Consider the following 23,946-nt stretch of genomic DNA (forward strand, 5'->3'; position numbering starts at 1 on the left):
CACTCTGTCACAGTGGCTGGCAGCTGTACTTATCTCTCTGGACAGCTAAGATTCAAGGACAACAAGATCAAGCCAATTCAGAGTGTAACTGCTCCAATTACCTTGGGAGATTAAGCATGAATTATCAAACAGTACTTATACTTTTATGAGGAAGGGCTACACAGAAATGATCCATAAAAAAAGAAAGGACATCTGACAGTCAAAAATCATCATAGAACTATTAGCTGAAGAATTCTTTATTAGGTAAGTCAGTATAAAAGCTGCCAACATACGAAAAACTGGAAGATAAAATATTTTAAGCAGATTAATTTTGGTATTAACAAAAGTCATCTTTGTATTTGACTTCTAAAGTACTCAGACATACTTAGAAGAACATCTTAGCAAAAAGGCACTGAACAGAAGAATAAGTCTATAAATCTATCAGCAACAATTATCCTGAACCCGCTCCCCAGGACTGGAATTTCTTTTTATTAGAAAGTATTTATCTAAATAACAAAAAAGGACAGCTAAGTATTTAACAAATAATCTGTAAGGCCAATAAGGCAACTGAAAGTGCTCTGAGGTCCAACTCTGTCAACTGTTAACTGTATGGTGTAGAACATGGTCCAGCAAGAGCAGCACAAAGCGTGTTAGAAGAACTCCCCAGATCTGTTCTGACACAACACTGATCCTACTGGAGTTTTTCCTGGTCAAGTATCCAGTGACATTCAAGACAACAACAAGGTTCACAGCAAAAGTTTGTTCCAACTCTTTCATCATAACCCACAGCACATAAATCATCTCAAGAGAAACTGTAGAGATAACAATGAAAAACTGGAGAACGGATCTTTCTTTCAGCTGACTCGTGTAAAACTGTAGCTTTACTGACTTTTCTTTATTTAATTAAAAGAGCTCAACCCTTCATTTAAGAAGATGCAGTTAAGTAACAGGCAACATACTTCAAGGGATCAGACAGGATTTCAGTATGCTTCAACTACTTCAAATGAAATATTGCACATCAAGACATTGTTTAATCAGTATCTATTGTGCAAATAAAACTTGCGTACACAGTACAACTTGTACTGTCCAAAACAGAGACCTGAATGTCATTTAACTTTTGCTTACCCCGTGAACATGCTAGAACTTTCTACACTTGCCGCAGGCAGAAGCAGCCCAGCTTATTTAATCGTAACTATTCTTTCCACCAACGCCCAGAGTGCATAAAACCTATCTAATCTACAGATCAAAGGCAACTGCTGTTGCCCGTCTCTTGCCAGGAGCTGTAGCAGTTTTAATGTCACAGGTACGTTACCATGATGTACAAATATAAGTTAAATGTCTTTTTCTATCTGCAGAAAGAACATGGAGATTATATTTGGCCACTAATTCAACCACAAATGCTTTTAGCACGCATTGTTTCCCCAAAGGAATTAAATCTTCATTACCAGAATGCATTTTTTACTGCCTGAAACCTATGATCTCACTGAGAAACATGCAAACTTTTAGGAGGGAAAAATCTGACAGCTATAGATCCTAACTGAAGATACCCAATCCACCTTACGTATGGATAAACTACTTCCAGTTTTTTGAGATTACTATGGAATAATGCAAAATAATGATAATGTAATAACAGAAATAAGCAATTATGTGCAAGGGCTAGAAGTTAAAAAACAAAAAGAAGATTTTTTTTTTTTTTTATGTCTACGTGCAAACAAAGGAGAACAAATCCCTCGCTATCTTTATCCTAAGGGAAAGAAATGTGAAAGCAATCCTAAATAACTCCATCTTATTCAGAAGATAGGACTTTTATAGAAATATTCCACTAGTCATTACAGAAAAGACACTGAATAAATAAAGTTACATAAGAGCTGACAAGTGAAGCATTTTCTACAGTCTTTCATATGAACTATCTTCAAAAAAATATAGTTACATAATATGGATTTAAGGGATAGCAGAGAAGACATTCCAATAACAAGCTCTTCAGGCAGTTCAGGGAGAACACTGAGTGAAAGATGCAGCAAGTCTGGGCCTCACACACTGAGGACAGCTCTTCAGCTATTGTTATACCACATTGTTATAGTTATTGTTACTACTGGCAAGTTACTATTTCATATTGTGAAGAGTATTAAAGAGCAAGATAATTTATCTAAATTCTGAAACAGAAGGCTTACAATATTGACTTGTTTGTACAGCCAAGCATACAGGTCACAAAGAGCAAGAATGTTCCAACTGTGCCATCTTCTGCTTAGTGAATACTCAGTCTCACTTAATAATGGACTCTGGCTGAACAGACCAGTTATTAGAGAGCATATCAAGTATATCAACCTCTGATAAGTCTCCCCTCCATTTCCAAGGCGTATATATACCTCACAAGTTAGTAACTGAGAGAACTTCAATTTTTGTTTTAGAATGTATCATAATGGGGTAAAAAGAAAGGTTTTCTAAATGCAGGCATAAAAACATCAGAAGCCACCCAAGATCTTGGTAATACAGACAGTATGTACTGGTGTTTTTACTTCACATTTCCAAATACACACCTAAAAACTCTGACATAATACACAGCATCTGCTTCTAACTCACATGAGAAGATTTTATATTTTAATACACAGTGTGCAAAAATAAAAGGGTTATTTTGTCTGAACACAGAAGATGACCTAAAATTGGAATCTGAACTTAAAGCTTGTCTGGTTAGGGCAGCTCTTGACAAACGGCACAAAAGCAAAAAAAAAAAACCAAAAAAAAAAAACAACTATGAGCATAACCACTTCCATACCACAGACATAAACTGGGATGAACACAGACAGTTAAACTGCATGTGCATCAACTGCAATTAAAAATTTTTCACGAATGAATACATTTGTTCATCATTTTAACAAAATAATTGTCTGGTTTTCAGAAACATTATTTAATCTACAGCACACAACAATGAAGAGCCAAAGTTATTTCTGAAAACACAACATTTCTGCTTTAAAATCTATGTATGGATGTATACAGGGAAGGAAATATATATAGCATGCACAGATATCACCACAGAAGGCTTACAGTTCCTTGTGCTTCTCCTCCGCCAGAATTTGGTCATTTGGTTTCAGCCCATACCTTGGGGGAAACAAACAACACAGAACAGTTAATTCATTTGAAATAGTATCTTTAAAGCATAGTTTCATACTACAGTAAATTATTGAACTATGTAATATTTGTTGATTTGGGTAGCTCTGATATTGCAAGGCAGCAACAAAGTCTTCAGAAGAAAATCTTATATCTTTATAAGGTTTACCACCACACATAACTTATTTTTTTATACCCAGCTTTGAATTAGACCAGACACTGACTTCCCACGTATCAAAAATTATTGCACTTGACATCAAAATCATAAATAGATCTCAAAATCTGAGTGTTTCCCCCTTTTACTAAATACAAGCATTACATCAAAGACTTTTGGTAGTTGGAGAAATAATTATGTCAATAATTATGTCAATTATGACCATTATGAGGACAGTTTCTGCAGCCCACAGAGGAAACCTGTGCAACAAGTCAGAGTCTGAAAACAGCCTTGGTTGCTAGCTCAAGCTGGCAGGCAGCCCCAGAAGCAGGCTGCATACACTGCAAGTTCAGGGAGCAGTGAGTGCTGCTGCTCCTGCTGCAGGCTGCATTGTCACTCACTGCAGAAAACCTTTCAAAAATGACCTCACTGGTGCTGTGCCTCCAAACATTCTTTTGCCATCTCAAACTACTCCACAGATCTAGCTACTGCTTGCTATTGCTTTCTTGTTTGGTTGGTCGGTTTACTTCCCTGGACAGCCCTCTGGGATGGAAGCAGATAGAAATAAGGAACATTCGGAGTAAATCTGCAAGCAGTAACTGCTCACCCTTTCACCTTTCAGACTCCAAGAGCTCCTCACTGCCATGTGCCCCTAGTTTTTGTCCCTTTCTGCAGTCAGGTGCAGAACCATAAATCACTCCTTAGTAAAGATTCCGGTCACAAATGACAATCAAGCTACCTTGCACATTGAATGTTGTTTCAAATAAGCCACTAAAACATTCTGCATTCCTTCTATCATTTCCAGATAATATTCTCTAAAACTGTTTTTTTCAGCATCCATTTAAAATGCAAGCATCAACCCCAGACACATTCTCAAGCTCACCAGAGCTGCATTCAGACACACCAGACACTGGCTAACTGACCCATTTTTCCTGTTCACATTTCCAGAGACTGCTTTCACTTACTTCCCATAGCACCATGCTGACTTGCATCCATTTCTTTACCCTGCTGCTAAACCTAAACCCTTTGTGGAGTCGCTTCTCATCAGGACATCACAGGCTCCATCCATCTTCTAAATACAGAGTTTGCATTTGACTGAAAACACTAGCTGATGCAATTCAATAACAGATTTGGGTCATTTGGTTTAACTGCAAGCCTTCTTTACAGTGTAGCACTAAGTCACTCCTTATGCTAACAGTTTTAACTGTTGTGATGTTAGATTTACTTCCACGTTTTCCTTAGTGATCAGTGTCAGGCCCTTTGTTCTTCAGTGAACAAGGTTCTAGCCATTTACCAGTCTTCTTCCTAATGCTACAACACCCCTCTGAGCACATCCATTTGTCATATTTTAAGCACTTTATTGATAGCAAATAGTAAGATATCAGAAAAGAAAAAAGCTACCAGGAAATTTCTGAACAAGTACCAGTGAGAAGCCAAAGAGCCATGTCTAGGGCTCATCACTGACACCACAGGGAGCTGGGGTGAGTAGTGCAGAAAGGACCCACTGCTCCAGTTCCCCTGGTGAACCTCACCTGTACGTTTTCCATTACCTCTTACAGATACACCATTTGAAAATTTGAAATAACGCAGCACTTTTCAAGCAATCAGAACATCACACTGCACAGGTATTTTACATTTGTGTGTCTACTATTAAGCTAGGAAGTGGAATAAAATCAAATACGCTGCAAAATTTGGCAAAGCAGCTGAAGAGACAACTTAAAATTTCACAAGGCAGAAAAGAGCTCAAACTTCAGTATGTTTCAGAAATGGTTTTTCTGAACTCTTCACTATGTCCTTTACAACCACCTAATCTCCTGAGAGAGCAGCCAACTTTCCAGCCACCTGCTTCTGGTGGGCAGCTGTGCAGCCACAGAGGGGACAGAAAGAGCCCCAGCTGCAGCAGCTATCGCCCTGCACAGCTGCCTGCTTCCCCACAGCATGTCAGGTGCCCCACCAGATAGGCACAGCCCAGCCTGTGAGCTCTGCAGCTGGCTGTGCTGCCACCTGACTGACAGCCTTACCCACCTGAGGAAGACATCAGCTCTCCCCTGAAACTCGGTTCCTTACGGAATTTCTGAAGCTACAACATTCTTGGTTTAAGTCCCATAATTTCTCACACAAACTAATGTCACTCCAACATACTCTGTTATCATCACAAGCAGCTTGTCTACAAATAATACAAGAAAACACAAAAAAAGAACCCCACTGATCAGTGTTCTATCATCCATCTCCTAGTCTCAGTTTAAACTACAAGTTTTACATCCTCTGACACTATCATGATAATTGATTTTCTTCTTTTTAAACAAAATTCTTTCCAACATGGTTGCAAAAAAGCATGTTTATGCATTGAACTTCCCAGGAAAAAGTAAAAAATGAGCAAACTACTCCCTCGAAATTTCATCAAGACACACAGACCCAGCTTAAGTGATCCTCTGGAACAGCATCTCTCTGTTGTTAGACCACAGCAGGGGTGATCCAAGCTGCCCAAATCAGCCTGCCAAGTGAGGGGATTGGAATACTTCCCATTGGCCCCATCAGGACATATTTCAGTGAAAGAAGCTTGAAATAATTGTATGAAATTATAAAATATCTTTGCACCTTGCACACACCAAGCTTTCCCAAATCTCTTAATGTTTTTTCCCATTATCAGAATGGATTCCTACTTTTGCATGCATATGACTTTGCTGGCATTCACATACAATGTTATCATCTCAGTTTCAGCATCTACAGTAGTATTTTATTGAATGTCTGCTTTTCATTCTTTTAAAGCACTCTAGAACCTGCAAGCTCAGCACTGACTTTGAGCCTTGCACTTAATCTTCTGAAATGGTAATCCTATAACTCAACACTTTTTTTATTTTTTAAAACTTCTGTTTCACATTTCTCCTAATACAATAGGAATAGGAACTAATGCAATTGGACCATAGTCAGCAGATTGACAAAAATGCTTTTAATTCAACAAAAATACCTTTAAGATACCACCCAATTTAACACAGTCTTAACCAAATTAGAAAGAAAAACAGCCTATACTAAATATGGACAGGTAAAAAAAAAAACAAACAAGTGAATACCAAGCTCAGATCTGCTCCTAATTGCAGAGTTCAGAGTGACAAACCAGCACAGACAAACACTGCTGCTTAGGTCAGAACAGTCAGGCACACATCTCCATCACACAGAGTGCCCAGAAAAAAGGATGCACACCAAGCTCTACAGGCACACGTATCTGAGTAGTGCTCTCCTGAATATTTCCCAAAAAGCTAGAGATAAAATGATATTTTCACATTAAATGCCAATGGGAGTAGCCAGTATTAAAAAGAACAGCACTAATTTCAGCAATGCAAAAACAGTAAAGCACCCTGAGAAGCTCTGAACAAACGTACAGCTTCACAGCCATTCCTCTGCCTTGTTTGATAAACAAAAAGCATGAACAGTACACAGCTCCAGCCTGGCTCCCCTTTACATGAACTCAGGCTTTGCTCTCTGATAAGCACCTTACACCTAACACACTCTGCTGCAGTTACTGTTTTCACTCTCTCCCAGATATATTAAAAATGGAAGGGATGAGCATGTTCTGACATGTTCTTTGAACTTGACAGAAAAAAAATTTAAAAAGGCAAGAGTGTGATTTTTCTTGTCCAGTTAGTACTACTGAAGCCTCCCAGGGGGTACTGAGTGGACAAGACAGATTTAGAGCTGATGCTGTATTAGGCTCTGCTTCATTAATAAAAGAAGCAGCCTTTTTGCAGCAGAGCTCAGTGGAAGCTTTTCTTCCTAATTTTTCAACAAAGCCATTAAGAAACCTTAAGGACTTCAGTATAGTCTTGTACCTAAGATTAGTCAGAGTGCACTTCCATAACAGTGATTCAGCAGTTATGTTGCTTCAGCTTTCAAATGATGTTAAGGCTTCTTTCACTTTTCTAAAAAAAGAAATGCAGCCCTTCTTCTGGTGGTTTTTCTTAATTATTAATCTTCTCAAACTAGGCCAAGCAGCCAGCAGGACCCCAGCACTCATGGGCCCTCTTTCGGGCCAAATGAGCACTCCTGACCAACACCGTCAATGTACCCCATGAGATCTCACAGGTCACAAGTGCAGCCACACGTGAGCCTGCTGCCATCATCAACCCCTGAGCATTTAGAGGCCAGTGCACAGATCTGGCCCAAACTCCCAGAACGTCTCCAGCTGATGTGAGCTATGGGGGGATGGGGACGGAAGGTTTGCTCATTTTATTTCCTTCTGCAATCTTTCAATTGAATGAGTAATGATGTCCTCACTGCCAGCTCCATTTCTTCTGATGGGAGCTGCAGACAGATAAAAAGACAGTAAGCCAACTGCTTTTCCAGCAGCTGAATGCTACTTGCACCATGGCAATTTTTCTCCATTTTTGACAAGGCTGCAGTTTATTGCAAGTTTTATTACAGCCTAACATAGCCTTAATGCTGCTGATTAGCCCAGACATATTTTCAAGTCTACAAACTGGGAGCGCAACTTTAATCTGTCAGGACTGTTACATTAAAGTTGCTAACCCGGATTTTAGGGGCTGTGCCTTTTCTAAATCAAGCTGAAAACAAAAACCCACAACCCAGACTACGCCTTACACAGATATTCAGCAGCTAAATACATCGCAAATCAGTCACAAACAGCTAAACCAAAATTAAAGTTCTCTGTAACTGGCACACACACCTACTCCAAATATTTAGTTTAAGACATCATTTTTCTCCATAAACCACCCCAATAATGGGCTTTGATTCATATCCTTAAAGTCATGCCTCCTGCCTGACTAGCACTGTTTTTCTTTTCCCCAGCAGTGCAATACATTTGCTTCTTCATTCCTTCCCTGTATATTCCTCTATTTTCTCCCAGCTTCATTATCTGAAAGGCACCATGCTTCCCATTTCCCCAGTTTCTCTCCCATTTGGCATCTCACTTTGCATCTGTGCAGCTTCTCCCACCTGGCTTTTCACACGCTCTTCCCAGCCACAAGCTGACTGCAGACCCCTTCATCACAGACTTTTGCAACAGCTGGTTACTGTTACTCTAGGATGACCTGATACAGGTTATACAATTTTAGAAAGTATCCTTACTGAATAGACCCTTGCCTTCTGGCCAAATAAAATACAAGATCAGAAACACTTCCTTGAGAAACGAAAAGATTAAAGAGAGTTTGTACGATAGCAACACAACTCCAAAGAAAACTTGCTTCCAGAAAAACTAAGTTTGGCAACGGTCCACTTACACTAACAAAAGAGAAAATGACCTAAAAGACTTGATAGACTTTCCGTTAGTGAAGTATTAGAGATGAGAGAGAATGCACATCTCAACAACCTTCGCTGCGCACCGGTGTGAGCACCAAGGTGCATGCATAGGAGCAACCTGAGCTGCAGCAGTGAATGCTGATGAAACCCACAGACGACAGCAAACAGGGATATGCAGTGACAACACACCAGACAGTGAGATGAACCATCCACACAGTAACTTCAAAGAACAGACAGATGCAGAGTCAAGTAGCTAAATAAAAAGAAAAAACACAGGCAGGGACAAAGCATGTCCCACAGAGCAGCAACCTGCAGGGAGGATATCAGATGCCACAATCTGCAGCCAAGTCCACATGAGCTTCCACCTTACGTCAAACGTTGGATACATGAAGGAACCAGATTATTTAAAAGAGAAATCAGGCAGAACAAACAGACAAAACAACCAAGAACAAAACAGCAGAAGGACAACACGGTGAGCGGTAAGCCTCAGCAACTGCTTGCATTTTGCCCCTTTCCATTTTCAAATGGAAGATGCAGCTAAAATGTTTAAATTAGGAAGAAGAAATCTAGGCAGGAGAAAAGCACATGCTACTGAGAAGGGGAAAGACAAAAAAATAGCATCAAGGGGAGTGAAGATACCTCAAGACTGAGGAAAATGAATGCCTTCCCATAATTGCCAATAGCATGGAATCAACGCCAGCTAGGGAAAGCAGTGTGCAGCATTGTGCTAGCAGCCAAATACACTGTGTAACAAAACCAAAGCACCTTCAGGATGAGCTTATGTGCAACTCAAGCCACAGATCTTGGCCATTACATTTATAAAATTTCCCAGACTTTAAACATTGCTATTGGAATAGAAACATCAGCGCTCACAAAACAAAGCCACACCTTGGAGAAGCCACAGAAGAGTTCCTGGTGCTCTTATTTTTCCAACACCAGTTTTTCCCAGTTCCTGTGTACTTGTATGACTGGAGTTCTATTCAGCTGCATCACATCCTACATAAACATCTGTTTTTCAGAAAAAAAGCTTTTGGAATTTCCGGGTGAAAGAGATCCTAAAAATACTAGCAGAAAGATTTTATTTCTTTGCCATGATGCTACTCAGGAAAATGAAAGATAGATTTAAAACATTAACACCATAACTGAAAATTGCACTGCTAAACCCTAGGTGAAAAATGAATAAAATCACTGCACTGCAATATAGTTACAAAGCATTTTGTTTCCACATTTCTTACATGGATGTGAGCACTATTTTCAACATTAAAGTTACTACACATTTTTTCTGATGCTTTTTTTTTTTTTTTTTTTTGTCTTCCCCCCAAACTCATCCCCTCTCTTCATCAAAAGTTTTTCTTGGTGGCTGCTGCTTCTAAATTATTCAGTGCAGTAAATTTGAGCTCCCCCTCCCCCACTGACAGTATGTTTGGAAATCAGGACTTTAATCAGCTATTAATATTGTAAGACACACTTAAAGGGCTTTTGAAATTGAAGTCAAAACAATAATAGGTTTAAATGATTAAAAGGGATTAAGAAAGCCAGGAAAGTTCAAAGCCTGTTAATCAGCAGAATGCAGAATACTGTGATCATTTAGTAGGGTCAACCCTATCACTTTGGGCTTAAGCACATATCAGGGACCTTGTCAAAACAATTTTCTTAACTACGAAACAGTGAGCTAAAAATTTAAGACCTCTGAACGCTCCCACTGTCTACTTTGGCAGTAATAATTTCAGAACTATCTGACCACAGGCACCTTAACAATTCCTTTTCAATAGCTATCATCATCCTTTATCCATTTTCTCCTGAGGTTGTTGCTCTGGATGTTCAGAGTCCTCATTACATTAGTAGAAATTATATTTATTTGACCTTTAGTGATTCATTAAGAAATAAATCTCTTAAACTCATGAAGAAATACACACTACTCTGCCTATAGACTGAGCTCTTCAGTGCATTCTTTTAATATTATCTTTGAGCATTAAATAACTAAACCATATTTTAGTCCTGTCACCTTCTCCATTATTCTTGTTCTGACAATCTAGCCTTTCCAGACAGACTTTTTTCCAACCAAAAATAAACAATAGTTTGTATATGAATATTTTTTATTATAAGCTCAAATCAGTTTTCACAAACTTGCATTACAACTTGACTTCCATGAAATCCTGCAAAAATTAACAAAAGTAATACACATAAATGATAACGACCTGTAGGGTTCCCGTTCTCTTCCAAGTTAGCCGCAAGTACTCATTATCACTTTAAAACATATTGTTTAAACCAATTTCTAACAGTTCCATGGCAGATCCTGGCAGCACTCGGACTGAAATTCCCCAAATACCTTGCTGCTGCAGAACTGTTCTTCTCACAAGGAGATTATAACAAATCATAGAATGGCCTGGGTTGAAAAGGACCACAGTTATTGAGTTTCAACCTCCCTGCTATATGCACAGGGTCACAACACCAGACCAGGCTGCCCAGAGCCACATCCAGCCTGGCCTTGAATGCCTCGATAGGTCATACCAAATCTTGCTTTCTGTTAAGTGGTTGGTTTTTATTGTCTTTAAAATACTAAGAATTCACCTTGTTTATTACTCACAGTGAAACAGCCAGACTGGTATATCATACTTCAATATTAATAATTTCATTTAGAAACTAGAATGGTGACTCTTATAAGCGTTTTTTTGTTGGTTTTTTTGTTGGTTTTTTTTTTTGGGGGGGGGAGGGAGGGGGGGGGGGGAGGGTGTTTGTTTGTATTTTATTATTCAAAGATAGATTAAGATATAATCTGTCCTTTGACTGTTATCTAACTGTGTGGATGTCTGTTTCTACCAATCAGGCTAGGCAAAAGCCGTTTCTTACCATTACAAACTCAATGAGCCTTTGCCCTGCCCAACAGCAAGGTCTTCTCTATGGCCTGTCTCTGCACCTGCTCACCTGATAGAGGACAGCTCAGCTTACAGAAGCTTAACCTTACAGCTGGCAGGTAGCTCACGCCCTTTAATTCACCTTTTCCAAAAATTATTTTAACACTGACTAGGGTAAACAGTAAAGAACCTAGCAAGCCACTTATAGTACAAGTTTTACTGGGGGAAAAAAAAAAAACCACAACAAAAAACAAAACAAAAAGTAGTATATGAAAAGTGGAAGGCTCTTGTTTCTTTACTGCACCAAAAAAATCTTTATTTCATTATAAAGGATGCAGGAGCAATGCCAAAATAGAGACTAAGTGAAGATCTCTTGACAGAAACTCTTTGGTCTGCTACCATGGGAGGATCACGGATTCCAAGAACAGCAATTAGTGATTCTGGGAAGAACCGTTTCTCCCTTTAGCCTCTAGCCACCACCACTGTGCTTTGCATCTTAACTCCTTACCCACTGCAGTAGCCACAACATCCAGCCCAGACATCCGAGGATCCGGCGGAGAGGAAAAAAAGAACCAAGGCATGTGGACAGTTCCTGCCTGAACACACAGCCCAAAGGAGCCTCCTGCTTCAGCTAAAGAACAACACAACATAGGGCCGGTTGCAGAAAAACATGTTTGAACATTTCCAATTCTCAGTTAACAGAAATTTGAAATTCAAATTATCCTCCTGAAGTACCAGGGTTCCTTTATTATTATTTTTTACCCCAGTTTATATATTTAAATTGAACCGACCTACTTTTGAATAAAGACAGCTACGCCTCACATGCTTTTGGCTGAAATGGGAACATGTAGTTGGTGCTTTCAGACAAAAAAGCCACTTGCCTTATAATTAATTCTGTATTTAAAAATTGCAAACTGCTGACACAACTCCACATGAAGATTGCTTCAGCTCATGTGTGTCAGACGTATCCCTAACACAATAATTGCTCAAGAAAGGAGTCAGATTTTGCACACATTATAAGAATAGCTTTAATCCCTCTCAATCATTGAAAATATGTGATTTCAAGCTTGTAGTCTCCAAAAATAAATGATTTCCAACAACCTGCACTTTTTTAATTACTAAGAAATACTACAGACATTGAAACTTCACTGACAACTTAGGATACACATCTGAACACTTCACCTTACACACACCAACTAACAGTTGTGTTCTGCTGTTCTCTAGTAGGGTAACACAAAACAAAATCAAGGAAATATTCAAGAATTACAAAGAATTATGAGGGCTCAACAGAAAGCTGGAATGCACTCTTGCAAAAAAAATGGAGTTGCTGTACCCAGGAAAGAATGAGCAAATTTTGGGGTGGTCTTCAGCCTCTTTTTTCCCCCTCGCTCTCTATGATAAACTTAATCAAAAGAGATCCCAAGAACTTCTCTAACTTCATGTAATCATCCACTTGCTACAGCTTATCATACTAGGCCTTGCTGCTCCCCTTCACACTGTCATGTGCACCTCAGATTATTGCACCACTGTCACTTCAGAACAAGGGGAAAAACAAATCACTGGAGCAAGCTGGAAAAACAATCACACCAAATTCTCTATCCATAGCTGCCTAGTCTACATAAGATAGACAAAACCACAAGTTCAAAGTAGAACTGGAAAATGACTGTCATTTGCATCTTAAAAATCAATTCATACAACTTGCAAAAAATGTGGATTTTCTGAGTGCAATTATGAAGTTGCACTGAAAGATACAGCATTGTTTTCTGGGGTTTGGAACACATTGTCATGACACACAACAAATATCTACTCCAGCAACCAGAGAGCTCATGAAGGAATCCCTTTATAGTGATTAAAAAATAAGAAAGCAGAGCACCTTGGTGAGATATTCCATTACACTAGTAAAAAAAGAGCGCCAACGGTTTGTGAGATGAAGGATCTTTGTCCCTGGCTCCATGTTTACTCTGAACTCACTATGGAACTTCAGGCTTCATGACCTCGCATCTGCAACACAGACTTGGTCTTTCTCCAGTAGCTTAGAATATTCAGAGTTGTACCCCTCCAAAAGCAAAGTAAAATAAGACTCAAACCATAGGTTTCTTCAACTCTTGACTACAGAAAAACAAGAACACCAGTAATTAAGAGGCACTCCGGCTGCCTCCACCCTCTTCCTCTGGCTATGGCAGAGACCACAGAACCAGCCTTGCAGATTAGCAGGGCAAGCCTGGAGCACCACAACAGCAGCAGCAGAAGCACCTCAGAACACAGGTTAGAGTAACACTGATGTGGTATTCATACACTGCTCAGAAATAGCCTCATCAAGTACTAAGTTACTAAAACACAGCCATGTTAAACATACTTAATTTCAAGGATGGATACACACGCCCAGCAGGGAAGAAAAGTGACTGAGGTTGCACGTTGTCTGAACGAAGCACAATCAAACAAATAGCAATATGCATTAAAATTGAGAGTTTTAAGTAAATTCCAAGGTTTTATTTACAATATGGAGTGTCAACCTCTTGAAAACTGCTATCATTAAATCATACTCCTCCCTTTTTTGACACTTGCATCATAAAACAATTTCATCTACAGTAAATAATAATAATAAAAACACCCAGATTATGACAATTGCTCATCTTTAACTACATTTTCCTATTTTTCAGTTCATGAAAAAATAAATAAAAACCCAATCTTATGATTGCGTGATAAGCAAATTACATTTTTCACCCCAATAAAAATTCTAAAGAAGTACCATCTACTTTTAGAATGCTGCCAATTCCCCCTAAGAAGCTCATCTTTTTCATCAAAGTCTTCTGCAAGGGTCTTTTCACTTAACATTATTGCTTAGCCAAAAACAAAGCAACTTAATTCACAGAGCTCTTCTACCTCCAGCCCTTTGTTTGCCACTTCTTCTAGGTTACATTGCAATGAGGCAAGTGGGACTCCAGTTAGGATTGCAGTATTTCATCCTTCACTGTCCCGTGCAACTCCCAAATTTTTGTTCAACAAGCTCTTATTTGGGAGGGAAGGGAAAATATACATAAGCTGCACACGTGTCACTCACTCATGTGTCCCAAAGTCATTCTCAAGAAAGCAATTAGTCCAGTAACTAGATACATTCTATTGAAACAAAATTAAATCACAACTGTCTGAAAAAAAAAAAACCTAAAAAAAAACCAATGGAACTATAAATAAGCAAATATACCTAAAAGTGAAAACCCTTGATACGTGAAAAATAGAGGAGATGAGAAGGGGAATATTTGATATTCATGAATGTGCTACATCCAATTTAAAAGAATGTAAGTAATTACAAGCTCTTGAAGGCCCATAAGTAATTACAACCTCTTCTAGAAGCATTGCCCAAGCTCAGCTTGGTACCCTGGAAATGTCACAATTCCTCATGCAGAATTCCGTCCCCAGGTAAAGCTCTTCCATGTAGCTTTTCCTAAATGGAGCTTAGCTAAAATCTTCCACTCATTAAAACTACACATTTAACAAAATGCACTAGGAAAAATTATCAGGCTTGTAGAAAGCTCTAATTACGCTGTCAGGCAAGCTACCAAATTTATTGGCACATTAGTTCTAAGAGGGCTTTCTAAAGACAACCATCTACCTTCAGTTTTTGTAAGCAAACGCTGAACTTTTTTTTTTTTTTTTTTTTTTTTAATTTAACAGCAGTCAGATGATGCAATTTAGTTCAGCATTATCAACAACAATTTAGGTTCAGACCTTGAGATAAGCTAAATTGGGTTCTACAGAGGTAACTCAAACCACAAGGTAATAATAAAATCCTCAGCTGCTCAGCTTCTCTACCAAATGAGTCAACACAATCCAGCCATTTTTAGTAGTGATATTTCACTGAGATTTCTGAAACAAAGAAACGTTATAGAAAACAATCTTAAAATAAATTTTCAGGGACAGTATGTTTTTCAAGTTTATACTAGGCACTTTTCATACATTTAGCATTACACAGACAGATAAGATTATCTCTGACTAAAAGCAATACAAAAATCTGCTAAGATGTTCTAAAGGGTCAATGAGGTACTCCAAGTCAAGCTAAACACATTAATGAAGGTGAAAAGGCTTACAATTGTGTCTTTTGGTTTTGTTTCTTTTCATTAAAGTCTGTAGCTTGTGCATTTTCTGATCTTATGACCCAGCACAGAATCAACCCTTGCCTTTCTCAGTTCTTCTTTAAGCTCACTCCAGCATGTGTTTTTGGGAAAAGCTAAACAGACCACCCTTCATTTCAGTGCAAGTATAAGCAGATGTTTTTCTCAAACTAGCTGTCAAAGCTTTTTCCTAATTTATAAACCGAAAACTCACACAGATGAGAAAGTGCTCAAATAAATCCTTACTTCCTCACACCCGTGTTGTAAGAAACAAAAAAGCTGAAGTTACCAGATACTAACATTGCTTGATTAGTGAAACACTGCACTTAACTAATCTGTGATCATGCAACAGTACATGGTCACTGTGGAAAGGCAGAGAGAGATCATGAATTTTGGTTTCTCCTGTGATGACCCAATCACTTCCAGTGCTGCAGATAACTGGCAGCCCACTGCAGGAGATCCACATTGTACTTGGGAAGTCACAGATCAACATGATTGCATTTCTTCCCTCACATCAATGAAGGCCTCCTTTTCTCATACATTAGCTATCAACACAGCAAAACGTAAGTACTTCAAAGATCCCATTCATTTCTCCTCTCTCCTTAAAGCTGTTTTTCAATAGAGTAAAAATGAGCTTAAGCCCATTTCCTGGTTTATGCAGCGTTCCTTCTGTACTTACAGCAGTGTCACAGAGAAAGCAGGGAAGAGAACAAAACAGCAGATGATGCAGTCCAAGAAAACTCTGAAAAACGACAGATCTTTACTGAGCACCAATGAAGGAGTAATGTTTTAACGCAATGTAAAGCACAGCAATGACAGCAGAGCAGCAAGGTCCTAGGCTGCAGCAAGTGAGGACTTGCTCAAATGCAACAGCCGTAGGCAAAGAAACACAGGAAAAAATCTGCTTGCCTTCAGAAGTCCTCAGCTACACAGGGATCTCCAGAAAAATACCCTCACCTCCACTGCCAACCCCTACATGAGGTCTGGGAAAGAGTGGATCAAGTGGATCCTGGTTCCACTCCTTCCAGTCACTCAGGAACACTGCATGCACCTGAGCTCCCCTGGGTTGGCCCTGCCTTCCACCAGGTGCTCAATCACTGCTTCAGTCCGCGATTCAGCATTCCCACTACACACAGACTGAATAAAGATTGCTCCAGACCCTAGTTTTAAGGAAAGATATCTCACAGAAGCAGAAAAAGACTTGGCTGCTTTGACAACTGATAAGCAAATCAAACAGCATTCTTACAGCCTGTAATCCTGAACTACGATGCTGACTAAGTAATTGGTATGGAGATGACAAAATGGGAATTGGAATCCAGGTATCAAGGTTAGCAAACACATCCCAGTCCATGTGATCATGGATCTGGTCAAGCATCCAGGAACCAGAGTGAAATAAAGAAACGACTGTTCTTAACCCTGATGTTACAAATATGGCACCTGCCATAATCTCCCCTGAATCTCCATTCCTTTGTAACGGAACAGGCTGAAAGACCTTTACAGGCTTATACAGCTGTTGTCAACTTCAGTTATTTCCCTCACCTTCTTACTGGCTAATTAGTGAAGACCAAAGGCTTTCCATTACATAGAATTCCCATGACTAGATAACAATTCCATGAACATGATTTTATAATTAACGATTAATTCTGCTTCCATAATTCATGCAGTCATAGACCGAGGTGTTCGACAACAACAGATGTGTTCTTTCAGTGAACACGTGCTTTACAGCTGCTGGATGTGTACCCGAGATGACAAGCAATGACCAGAACTCTGCAGCTGAAATATTTCAACTAGGGTTAGGTAAATGCACAAGACACTGTGTTGCTCCTTCTGGAGGGAGCAATGACACAATGCCATATCCCAGCAGGAGGGCACAGGAATATCCCAAGAGTCAGAGGTACTGAGTTTCTGTGGAAGAGAGTCTTAAAGTGCCATTATACATCAATTAAAATTTCTTTGTTTGCTTCAGTCCATCTAACACACATCAAATTCTACTAAGTTATACTTCAATGCCTTTTACAGATTCAGTAGGTAAAGGAATTCTTGCTATTCAATATCACAGGTAAAATCTAGTAAACAAATTATACTGAAAGCTTTAATAAATACCTGTTAGCCAAGTTACTTTCACAGATTAATGCTATAGTGAGCGATTCACCCACAAAGCATCTCCTCTTTTAAAAAAAAAAAAAAAAAAAAAAAAAAAATCTTTTCACTCCTACCCATTAGAAAAAGCTGCTTTTTCAGCAAGTATTTGTATCTCACAAAAACAGGAAGGAAAAAGAAAAAACTTATGTTACTGAGTTAATCCAATTAAAAAGGACACACAAAACCCTACTTTTCTGATATTTCTTCCAAGCTGAGACTCAGAAAATAACAAAGCAAGGACAATTCCTTCAAGACTGTTCTCCAGCTCTGTGTACAGAATTTGAAGTGGTTTTGGGTATCACCTGCATTCAGCAGTGCCATCAACATTGCTAAGATTATTCAGAATGTTTCCCCAGAGGAGGAAAAAACCTCAATACCCAAATGGTGGTCAAAATTCAGCGGCTCAAGTAATGCCAGACTGCTGATGTGGTCTGAAAAACTGACTGGTATGGTGAAGTTCTGTCGTGATAAAAACTAAGACCACCTCTCTTAGAAAACATTTGGGAAACAGTTAATGCTTTCCTGACTTGTCAAGAGAGGAAAACACTTCAGAACAAGCCAAGATTAAACCAAAAACCTGTCTAGAAAGAAAAGTGATAGGGTTATGCTACAAGGCAAAAATACCCAGCCAACCCTTCAACACCGCTCATTTCTTCAAAGCAGTGCTACCCAGCAGCAAGCTGTTTTTCACCTGCCAGGGGTAGGACTGCTGTGATATATTTATTTTCCAGTTTATAAATATAATGGATTATATGCAATTTAAATATTGTGAGAAAGACCATTCGAGACTTCCTACACAATTTTATGCTGTTTCCATTTGCATATTCTAAATAGAAGTTACAAAACTAATCTAGCTAGCAAGGACTCATTTTAATACTCCTGTTTCATCGAAAATAGACATGGTTTAGATTTGCAACATTGAGTCCTTTATTCTAAACAAATGTATTTAATCTTAGAAGAGGGCTTTTACAAGAGAAGTAAATAAACTAACAGGAACAGCCTCTCTACGCATGTTTGAGCTGGAGTCCAGATGGACTGATGGCTCTATTAAAAAAGCTCCTCTACTTGAAGAGGCAAGAGATGCTCCAGAAGTGACCGATGATTGCAAAGAGACAAAGAGCTAACCTGTATGTCTAGAGATGGATGCATGCCTTCTTTGACACGCAGAACCAGAGATCTGGCTGCTGTGGTCAACAATTTCTGTCAACTGCTTCACGGTCCTAAAATATTTATGTTCTTGTACCTCCCTGAAGTACCTGAATAACTTGATGCTAACGCTCGTTCTACAGCTAGGCTTGTTATTTTATGTCCCCTCACAGACTGAGGATGCATGGGATTTGATTCTCATTTCAGCAAGTACTGCAAGAAGTAGTTATATGTGAAGTCAAAACGTGCTGTGGAATAGTCTTGTCCACAGACACACTCATCCATGGACAACACTCACAAATGGGAAGCAAAAAGGAAAATCAGGTATGTAAGAGTGTAGACAAGCTTCCCAGATTTTAGGCTATTAGCAGAGGTATCACGCAATCTGCATGGCCTCCGTGAAATAGTTGCTTTAAATAATTCAACACTCCACTGAGCCATTTTGGCAGTAAAGAAGTGCTCACAAAGCATATGACTTTCCAGGAGACAGTTAAACTGGTCTGACAGGACTCAAACTTGCACACGTAAGACTTGTTTTAAATTCATTTAAATTCTGCATAGCACATCAGGCCCAGTGAAAAGCACAACATAGCATTACAGGTTTTCACTGCAGCAACATAGATCCCATCACCTCTCTGATCACAATTTCTAATGATTAGTTCGTTTGCAAGACGTAGGGTATGAGTTACGTTCAGAGAATGGTTTTCAAGTTATTTCAAGAATCAAGTTATTTCAGTTGAAATATTAAGCCAAACAGTTGCATCAGAGTATTTTTTTCAGAAATCAAGTCCATGTCTTGAGAGTTTAAAGTTCCAGGTATTTTTGAAACTCTTGTTTCAAAATTCTTGCCTTGTGCTTTCAGGTTATAACACTCAGGCTCTCATTTAAACACACTTTTAAATAAAACTCGAATGAAGAAACAAATTATTCTTTTTACTACAGCTTAGTACCAAAAATTTGTGGCTGGCAATACACATTCACAAACAAGAACCGTGCCCCTGTTCTTTACTGAGTGATGAGAAGTTTATTCTTGATTCAGTATTCCCATTACTAACTAAAAGAAAGACCGGAGCAAAAAATAGTAATCTAAAAAAAAGAAAGGAAGAATGGTGAGCACTCTGAAAGCTGAATCAACTAATTGATCATTTGAAAACCAAATATACAAAGTATCAGCAACTAGTAGAAAATGAGCCCATGATAAAGAATTTAAATACAGCAGCTACAGTTTATAGCTCTGGAAAAACCCCATCTCTATGAAGTGATCAGAGAATGACTATGCTCAATGCCACCAGGAACACACAAACAGCAATTTAGCGATATGATTATACAGATGGCAGTGCAAAGAGGCATAAGCTAGATAACAGACTACCTGATAAGAAGTGGTCCTGTTCTTGACTGATAAATTGAAATGACAGAAATGGCTGCAACAACAAATACAATTTCAGCGTAAGGTCAAAATCCCACAGCGATCAGCGTAGACCTCGCATCACACCAGCATTTAGTTCTCTGCTAGTTTATAGACATCATTCTGGAAACAAAACTGACGTTAAGAAAAAAAAGAAAAGAAAAAAAAAAAAAAAAGAAATCCAGACTTACTTGTCAAGGAAGTCCTTGTCCACAACCGCACATATATCAAGCAGAGGATTTCCCATTCCAAACAGAACATTTTCACTGTAAGAGAGCCAATTATTTTCAAGTTAGTCCAGCATTCCTGTTACAATAAATTCAAGACACTTTTAAAGTAAAGAATAATCTTTTCTCTTGAATAAAATTAAGAAACAAAGAAATGCAAATTCTGCCCAGCAACAGCCTACCTGTCAGACAGACAGAGGGTCAAATTTGATCAGAATAATACTGTGATGTATATTCAGATCACAAGTCGGCAAATGAAGTATATAAAAATCTGTTCCATTGCTTTAAAGAAATGCACTCAGGTTGCAATACCAGATTTTAGGCACAGGGAGAACCAGACCAGGTTATTAGAAGTCCACTGAACAAACTTAGTTGCTAATGATCCACAGTTTAGGAGTGTTTTAATAAACTGAAATTAAGAGCCTATGGATCCTGCATGGTCAGTCATCTTAAAATACAAATTCTACTGAATAGCACATACTTGGGTGATAATGCAATAATACCAAGGGATTAGATACAGGCCTGGTATCAAGTAGGAGTGAATGCAGCTGTTTTCCAAGGCTGCCTAAATCTACATTCAAAACCATCACATTCCTTGCTAAGCCAACACCTGCTGCCTCCAACTGGCACAGCAAGCACTTGCTCTAGCTGCCCAAGGTAGCTTTAATGTGAATGCCACCAAATGTGCCTCCATCTTTACTATGCCTCTATCAAGTATTTGCAGAGAAGGCATATTCCCAGCCTCTACACCTCCCACATACTACTCCTGTAACACTGCAGCCTTCACCAACTGATTGCCCAAGGCTGCAGAATATCGGCTCAATCTCAGTGTCAATGAGTTTTCAATTGTTTTGGCTCATTCAGAGGCAACAGAAATGTTCTACAGGCTCAGCATCTGCCTACTCAGTGATGGCTTTAATTAACTTCTCCTCAGTAGGATCAGAAAAAATAACACAGAACAAGCAGAAAGGAGATGACATGAAGCAATCTCATGGACTGTGTCCAACAGAGGTTGAAAGCTCATCCATGTACTTCCTCTCACAGCTACTATAAAAGATCCTTAGTTGACAAATATTTGTCAGACTTGAAGATACTTGCCAGAAGTAAACAGTTACACTTCCTCTTCTTCTTGGGATGTCACATTAATCTCTATCTAATGTTAAATTCTGAAGCATAGAAATGAAAAGTGGCAAACATTAACATCCTTGATAGAGACATAGCAAACCCCACTTTACATAGTTTGATTTCTGTTACAGTTCTAAAGACAGGTCTTGTATTGCCAAGTTCATGTGCAAGACTATTTTGAAGACCAAGCCAGAAATGCAACCTGCTTGTCAATGAAATAGGAAACATCTGTTTAGTAAAAACCTGTAGCACTCACTAAATATTTTTGTAACCGTGAGAAGCGTTGTTTCTTCTAAGTACGGAAATCATACATAAAGCAAATCAAAAGTTAATCTAGCTAGGAGAAAAGAGGAAAAACAGGTGACAGTTGAGGTAACTTAAGGATAGAGGATTGCACCTGGAGCCTCTACACAATACATTGCTTTCATTTTAAGTCCAGGTATTTCATCAGTAGTATCAAAGAATGAGCAATGATACAGTAACACTACTGTACTTGATGTTTAGCCAATCCTAATATTCTTTGAGATTCTCAAGAGCAATAATTTTACAGCTACACTTGAGGAAAAAAAAATGATATAATGGCTAACTTCTGCACAAAGCAAGCATTAGCTTGCATAAGAGTGTGGCACACACAAGAAAAAACAGCAGCTGTACTCCAAAAATTCTCGAAAATACACCTGACGTGTTGAAAGCACTACCTGAAAACCTAGGCTCCTCAACAAAGAAACACAATAGAAGCGAACAAATATTTGTTTGATTGAGCTGTGTGCTGCAGGACATACCTGTCATATGCTTGGAGTGGCACATGCTGTACTGATGGCTGAGCATCCACAGTAGCTCTACCAGGCCAATAAGCCACATAGAAACTGTCATTATTCCAGCAACAGCAGGAACTAGCACCTTCAGTGCCATTTAATACAGGTTGTTCTTTACATCGCATACAATTCCCATCCTATCCTCAAGTTTTCCTACTTCCACTGTGACTTACAATAATCTCCTCTTAAGTACTCAAGGGGCTGTGTAGCAGTATGCCAGCTGGGGTAGAGCTTTAAAAGCAAACACAGTAATTAGCTGTGCTAGTGACTGTATGCTGAGAAGCAGCATGTCACACTGACCGCACTTGGTGAAAATACCTTTTCGGACAGAGTAGGAAGAGTATAAACAATCTCTGTCCAAGTCGTAAACCAAACATTCAGCCAATTTAAGCAGACACCACAATGATCAGCAGTTTCTAATACCAGATTTGTGAACCACAACAGGAAAAGTCCAGTGTCTGTACTGTTAGACTTTGCTCTGAATCTCTGGCACGTTCACACTGATTAACCTGACACTGACTACATTTCAGGGTACTGCAAATCACCCATTCCCTTCAGAAGGAGCTGCAAATTATCCTCACTGTTACACTGTTCTTTTGCATGGCAACAGATGAGCTATGGCTGTTACTTGGCTGCTATGTGCCCCGTAAGAAAAAGTATTAATCACATATATGCCATAAAGCCATATATTGTAAAAGCACAAAAATAAACCTAACATTTAGGAGAACACTAAATTTACAAGTCACAGGTGCAAGACGCAGATAACTAAACATTACGTTCTCTCCAAGCTTAATACTTTCAGCATGAAACATGAACCTTGCTGCCCTCCTGTCTGCTACTCAGTCACACAGGAGTCCAACCTGGACTGACTGAACATCCACAGATTATTTTCAACCATCCAGATGTAAAAGACAGAGAAGAAGCATCAATAGTTTCCTGAGATGTGAGATTTCACAATATGTTGGTTATCTGAGAGCCATACCTCTGCACCAGACATGGAGCAAACACTCACGCACAACACAGCCTGCCCGCCGCCCTCCCTCCTCTTGCACCCAAGTACTGCTATCTAGTCATTCAGGAAGCTTTTGTTTAACTCAACCAACTTATTGCAAGAGAACATCTAGCTCTTCAAGGAACAAGTGATAACTTCTCCCTGTGCAAAAATTAAAGGCATACATCTGACTATATGAGTATACAAGTGTGTGCATGTGCAGTACACATGTATAAGCAGCTGATACGAGTCTGTAACTTGTTCAGACACAGAAATACTCCATATTAGACAAAACTGCAGGAACAACGTCAACTTACTTCACAGAAAGCTTACATGCACTGAGTATTCGCATTCTAAATGCTTGGCAACAAGCAACATATTTTATGGGTTTGTATTTTAATGCTGGGTTACATCAAAAGTTAGCTTTAATTGTAAGTTCAACGTAGTCCATTAAATATCAAATATCCACCTGCTAATTATGGCATTTTCTTGCAAGATTACTAAGACCATTAATTTCTCACCAACAACCAAAGATTTCCCATACTACTCATCACACTGCTGAAATAGAGTGCAATCAAACTGGTGGAATATATAAACAAAGCAAACAAAAAGCCCAGGAGTACTGAGCTACCCTTCAATC

The 23,946-nt window shown here is 39.0% G+C and overlaps 1 protein-coding gene across 1 annotated transcript in view; it reads right to left on the bottom strand.

The window, feature by feature from the left end:
• The window catches only part of ADK (adenosine kinase), a gene marked incomplete at both ends in the record, with an annotated part of 266,202 nt that overhangs the window by 231,009 nt on the left and 11,247 nt on the right, over nt 1-23,946 (bottom strand). The window contains 2 exons of the mRNA XM_079535314.1: nt 3,022-3,075; nt 20,340-20,414. Coding sequence (XP_079391440.1) covers nt 3,022-3,075; nt 20,340-20,414 — 129 coding nt within the window. The remainder of the gene's footprint in view (nt 1-3,021; nt 3,076-20,339; nt 20,415-23,946) is intronic.

The sequence above is a fragment of the Tetrao urogallus genome (genome assembly GCF_951394365.1).
Source record: "Tetrao urogallus genome assembly, chromosome: 5".
NCBI classification, from domain to species: Eukaryota; Metazoa; Chordata; class Aves; order Galliformes; family Phasianidae; genus Tetrao; species Tetrao urogallus.